This window comes from Rhinolophus ferrumequinum, chromosome 18, assembly GCF_004115265.2.
Source record: "Rhinolophus ferrumequinum isolate MPI-CBG mRhiFer1 chromosome 18, mRhiFer1_v1.p, whole genome shotgun sequence".
Lineage (NCBI taxonomy): Eukaryota > Metazoa > Chordata > Mammalia > Chiroptera > Rhinolophidae > Rhinolophus > Rhinolophus ferrumequinum.
The window spans coordinates 60,834,732-60,841,002 of NC_046301.1; the positions used below are offsets into that span (position 1 = coordinate 60,834,732).

General features: G+C 56.6%; 1 protein-coding gene across 2 annotated transcripts in view; it reads left to right on the plus strand.

Annotated features, from left to right (window-relative positions):
* GNG7 (G protein subunit gamma 7) overlaps positions 1-6,069 on the plus strand; it is a 111,023-nt gene extending 104,954 nt beyond the window's left edge. For both annotated transcript variants that reach the window (XM_033133790.1, XM_033133789.1), the window contains one exon: positions 2,707-6,069. In XM_033133790.1, coding sequence (XP_032989681.1) covers positions 2,707-2,832 — 126 coding nt within the window. In that variant the 3' untranslated portion in view covers positions 2,833-6,069. The remainder of the gene's footprint in view (positions 1-2,706) is intronic.
* Positions 6,070-6,271: the final 202 nt, after the last annotated feature.

Consider the following 6,271-nt stretch of genomic DNA (forward strand, 5'->3'; position numbering starts at 1 on the left):
TTCCAAGGACGTGGGCCAGTGGGCCAGGCACAGCTTCTTACATGAGAAAGGTGCTGACGCTGCTCAATGGCACCCTCTCATGAAACCCGTGTACACTTTGCAAAGGACAGTGAGGCACCTCCAAGGGGCTGTTTGCTGCCCCCAACCCCAGCTTGCAGACTGCCAGGCGAGGGCCAGGGAGTCTCCAACTAGGAGGTCCTGGCGCTTTACGCTTCTCGCTTAGCCCTGCTCCAGCTGTGCGCTTGGTTAGTCGCGGTTCTCCAGAGAAACAGAACTGACAGGCTGTGTGTACATATCTACATAGAGAGAGATGTGTTCTAAGGAATTGGCTCACGTGACCGTGGGGGCTGGCAAGTCTGAAGTCTGCAGGATGGACCGGCAGGCTGGAGACCCAGGGAAGAATTGACTTGTAGCTTGACCCCAAGGCCATCTGGAGGCAGAATTCTCTCTTTGGGGAAACTTCAGTCTCGGCTCTTAAGGCCTTCGACTGAGTAGGTGCGGCCCACCCACACTGCAGAGGCTGCTCTGCTCCACTCAAAGTCCACCGATTTAAATGTTCATGTCACTAAAAAGTATCTTCATAGAGACATCTAGACGGGTGTTACGTCAACTATCTGGATGCTGTGGCCTAGCCAAGTGGACACATAAAAATCCACCACCACCTCACGTATTTGTTGAGACCTTGTTTTCCTGAGCACCTGTCATTCCTCAGTTGTGGCTGGTCACAGGAATCGATTAGGAAGGGCCGGGCCGGCCCTGGTGCAGACAGACTCACACCTGACGGCCAGGTAGTGGAAGGGAGTGGGGAAGGATTCTGGGGGGCCCACGGGCCTCCACCCAGTCAGGTGGGAGGGCTGAGCCCCCATGGGGGGAAGTGCCTCCCAGGAGGTTGGTGAATGTACCAGAACTCTGCACATTCAAAGCGTTCCTTTGGGTTGAAGAAAGAGAAGCGCCCGGTTGAAGTGGTTTTGCTTTGTGAGCGGTGCCAGCCCCCAGCCCTGGAGGAGTGGTGATTCATCCCGCCCGTTTGAAGTTCAGGAGCAGCCTCCGGCCGCCCCTTTGAAAGTTGGGAGGAGGGCAGTCAGGACGTGACCCACTCTCCCTCCCAGTCCCGCCTGAGGTTTTGCGTCCTCCCAAAACAGCGACCAGAACTACAGACCGTCGGCCTGTCTGAAAGGCCAGCCTGGCCATGTGGCCTGTGATGTGCTGTGGGCATGGTGGCCCTGGCACTGTGGGCAGAGCCTTCCTGTCAACGCCGGAGACAGGCAGGGGGCTGCCACACGCCAGAGCCACAACACCAGCTATTTCAGGGCCTGGAGACTATTTTTGTCATCTGGGAGGGGTACTTTCCAAATACAACTCTGGAACACCGAGCTCCGTCTGCTCATCAGAGGTGGCCGCCCGGGAGCAGCCTCATGCTCGTGACAGTGGCAACTGTCGCTATCTGAGGGCGGGAGCATCCCCTGGCTGAACCCGCAAGAGTGCAGACCTCAGCAGCACAGGGCAAGGTTGGGGCGTCCTTGGGGTGCAGGCCTAGGATGCAAGGCCTAGGATGCAGACGCACCTCTGCAGGCCGCAGACACTGCGGAGGCTTTTCAAAGAGCGCTCTCTCCGCCTGCCTCATCTGTCCCACCCAGCAACCGCTGCACAACTGCCACTGTTGTCTGGCTTTATAGGTGAGAAAGCGGGGGACTGAGAAGGGGAGCCCCGCGGACAGAGAGTTTCCACCCCTGGGATGAGATCCCATGGACATGCCCTGTTCACCCAAGTCCGGGACGGCCCTGCAGCACCCCAGATGCACGAGCAGGCGGACCGGGGCGTGTGGCCAAGGGGCTGCCTGGGGCCGAGCGGCGCCATTTGTAGTGATCCTCCGCTCCCCAGATGCTCAGCACCATGTTTTACCCATGTCAATTGCCCCAGGCACCCTCCCTCCTCCCTCCTCTCTTGGGGATCCCTGTGCAGGTAGTTCTAAGGATCAGTGCCCTCACTGGGGGTCGCTGAACCCCAGTAGGTTCAGACTGCACAGAAAGGAGACACAGACAGGCTTGTCTTGTCCCCCTCAATTGCACTGATGTGCAGGCAGAAGTCTTCCTGTCCGGCCCTTTCTTGAGGAGGATAGTCTTCAGCTGGATCCTAAAGAGACTGCATCTAGCTCAGACCCTTTCTGTTTAAAATCTGGGCAACTGCTGAGGGAGGCTCGGTCCTTCTTCTTGCAATCTTTTTAAATTGTGGTAAAATACACAGAACATAAAATTTACCATTAGTGATATTTAGTATGTTCAGTGTTATGCAATCATCACCTCTATCCAGTTCCAGAACATTCCATCACCCAAAATAGCCCCCATCAGTAGTCACGCCCCCATCTCCCTCCCTAGCTACTGACAACCACTGACCCACGTCCTGTCTGTGGACGCGCCTGTCCTGGACATTTCCCGTAAGTGGAACCACACACTGTGTGGCCTTGTGTGTCCGGCTTCTCTCATGAGCCCCGTGTGTTCAGGTCCATCCACGTGTGGCGAGTGTCAGTGCCTCCCTCCTTTTCACGGCCGGGTGACACTCCCATGTGTGGACGGGCCACGCTGTGTGTGTCCATCACCTGTTGATTGACATTTGGGCTGTGTCTGCCTTTGGCCATTGTGAATCCTGCTGCTGTGAACACGTGTACCAGCCCCTTACCTTTCCTCTTATCCTTGTGCCCAAACTCAGGTCTCCAAAGCCTCGTCGGAACTCATGAGTTACTGTGAGCAGCACGCCCGGAGTGACCCCCTGCTGGTCGGAGTCCCCGCCTCCGAGAACCCCTTTAAGGACAAGAAGCCTTGTACCATTCTATAGCTCTGTTTCCTGTGTGTTCTCCTCTCCCTCTTGCTCTCCCCCCACCTCCCCCCCCCCCCGTCTCAGTCAGGGCATCATTCAGTAAGCAACACATTTTGAATCTCTGAAACTTTTAAAGCCAAAAGAAATGCAAAAAGTTGTCACCACCCAGATGGGGTGAAATGTATGCTCTGGGTTATGATGGATTTTCAGACGGAACAGTGCAGCCCTCAGGGCCCAACCAAAAGAGGGATGGTGGCTTTACAGCCACTTCCGATTAGGAATGACTGAGATGCCCAAGCAATGTGGTCACCATTTTTTTAACTCTCAGTGGCCACTTGAGCTGTGGTCCAGAACCGAGCAGGGCTGGGAGAAGGGAAGGGGCAGGTGCGTTAGCCGCTGGCCCCCCAACCTGGGCCACCTGGTTGGCCGGCCGTTCTCACACAACTGGCCCATTTGTGAAGACTTCTGCCAGGTCGATGCTACCGTGCTGTTTTTTATTTTAAGCTGAGTAAAATTGCGGGGAGGGTGGCACATAATGAGCTTTTCCGGAAAAATCTCTCCTTTTCATTTAAAAAAGTTATTCCATACTGCTAAAATCAGATTTTGATGGCTGAACATGCAGCTAAGCTGTACTGTGTACTAACACACAAGTGGATTTTAGGGGGCAGGGAGGGGGCTTTGGGAAACACTCCCTGTGTCACCAAGTGTCACCCCGCTGTATGACATTTGTACGGCATGTGTCAGAGGCATGGCCACTATTCAAAGAGAGCTGCAACCTGGGGAGGCCCTGTCTGGTAGGCTAGGCCGCCTGGTGCTTCGAGTGAACAGGTGGTAACTGGTCTGGAAGTAGCTGGAAGGTCTGGACAGTGAGGGCCTGCAGCCCCACCTCACTCACGGGGGATCTGCTTTCATACCCTGCAGACCCAGAACGTCTGATTGGAGGAAGGGAGAGGAATTATAACAGTTCATCACTCTTCCTACCAGCCTTGGAAATTTAAGATGTCATGGAATCAGGGGGTGGGGACAGGGGCCGTGTTTTTAAATTACTTTTTCCTCTGTTACATGGACAGTTAAAACAGCTGGAGGAAGAGGCTGAGAGCACCCCCCCTCCCCTGCCAGTGACACCTGCACCCACCAGAACCCCACACAGCCCTCGACTCAGGTCCCTGCCTGTCATATCCCTGGGCCTGAAGGCAAACTGTGGGAAGAAACAAGCCCAGCTCTGCCCCTGTGGCCCCAGTGGACGTCAGAGTCTGAGGCCCGTGTCAGCGGGGTCGTGGACGGCCGCCAGACCCAGGCCCTCGCCTCACAGCCGCGGGGCCGGGGCCAGGACCCAGGCTCAGATCTTGCCAGAGCTGAGATGGCTCCAGTGGATGACCCTCTATCTAGCTCCACCAGGGCACAGGCTGGAAGGCCGAGTCCTTCTCCCCAACACCCAGCTCTCCCCGGCCGGTCCGGGAGCACCAGGGGCTTCGGGGAGCCTGGCACCTCCAGACCTGCAGTTGGAGGGGGTAAGCCGTGAAGGCGCCCGGTGCTGCAGCCACGTTTCATTGGGCAGGGAGCAGGCGGCTGGGCACCTCTCACCATCCCCGGCAGGATGGAACAAAAGCCAGTCCTGGGGCCGGTGGGAAGTGGGGGGCATCTGCGGGCCCTTCCCACCAGCCCTCTGGTGACTAGCAATGAGTGCTCCCCTTTTGCTCTGTGACAGAAGCCTTAATCCCTTGAAGCCACATCAGACCCTTGCACGCCCATCCTTCCTCCTGCGTCCCCTGCTGTCTGGCCACCAGGCCCAAAGAGGGTGGGAGGTCCTGATATCAGTGTCAGGAGCACCCTGGGGCCCAGTCTCCCCTCTCTCCACCCCCGGCCTTGCCCAGCCCCACCTTGTGTCCCCACCCAAGTGACCCCAGAGAAGCCAGCAGGAAGCAAAGCCCAGGCCCCCTGGCTGACAGAGGTGGGGTTGAAACTGAGTTCATCAGTTCCATCAGCTGCTCTGCGCTCAGTCGCCCAACGTGTCTCCCACCCCCCAACCCTGCAGTAAACTGCGTCCTGGGCCGGGGAGGCTTCCCAGTCAGACACTGGGTGGTGTGGGGAAACTGAAGCCCTTTACCCACCTATCACCGCACCTGCTTGGCGCCTCCCCCAGGTGCCCAGTGCCCTGTCCCCTGAGCCTGGCCATCAGGTGCCCACAGCCTCGGACCCCAGGGAAGTGGCGATCGGCAGAAACCCCACCATTGTTTTCTTTCTGGCTGAGGAAAAACAAAACAAAACTTTCCTTATTTTTTCATTTGAAGTAATTGTCACTGTCCGTAGTTAGACCTGAAGCATCAGAGCACTCATGACAACATATGCTGCTTGTGCGTTCCTGGCACCAGTGTCCGCCATGAAAACATGGTTATGGGGCGTTTCGTGGCCTGGAAGAGCCCTTCGCATTAGGGAGCTGGCGGGGTGGCAGCATGAGCTTTGCGAAACCATCCTCTCCCAACCATGTCATGGGGGAAAAATATTAAGGACACATACACAGCAGGCAGGGGTGTGAGACATGGGGCCTCCCTGTCCTCTGCAGCCGGTTCAGTGTGCCCAGTGGGCCTGCCCAATCTGATGACCCCCCACTCCAGGAAGAAGCTAGTCTGCGTACCCCTCCCCCAACCTCCCAGAGGTGACCTGGAGGCTAAGAATTAAGTGATGCATTGTAATCCCCAGCCCCAGGGGATGTAAACCAGGGCTGGTGGGAAGGTGCTGTCTTTGTGGCTTTGATGTCCCAGCTGGCCTCCTGTCCAAGACAGCGCTGGGCCTCCAGGCAGCTCATCCACCCCGTGAACAGCTTCAGTCAGCCCTGCCCTGAGCTCTGAGGCTGCAGGAGAAGGCCCTGGGGCCCTCACCCCAAGCATGAGTGACCAGGGGCAGTTTCCAGGCCAAGGTGAGGCCACAGAAGGTCCTTCCAGAGCACTTACAAGAAGCCAGCCTGCCACAGGGTCCCCTGAAAACAAGCCGTATGTCGGACACTTGGCCGTCTTCCTTCTCAATCCATGGAACCCATTGCCAAACATTGTAACAACCAATTCCCAGTTTTCAGAAGCAATCTGTGGTTCTGGCAGGTTCTTCCCCATCTGCGTTTGGATGTCTGGTGGTTTTTATTATTTTTTAAAAATTCCAGGTGTGTCACACCCACTTTCTCTCAGTGTTTTAATATTGTGTGGAATTGTTAATACAAAGTGAATTAATCCACAATAAAAGGCTCACTGTCCTTTTCTCCCAGCTCTGGGTCCTCCACTCTTTCCCTGGCCGCTGCTGGGGGGGGGGGCAGGGGCTGCCCCCCACCGCCCACTCCCCCCATCTGTCCCCCAGAAGAGGCAACATGGATGGGACCCGCTTCAGGCAGCAGCACACACGAGCAGCCTTCAGCCTCGATGGGCTTTGTGATTTGTAGTCGGAGCGTGTAGGGGAAAGGCTATTCGAG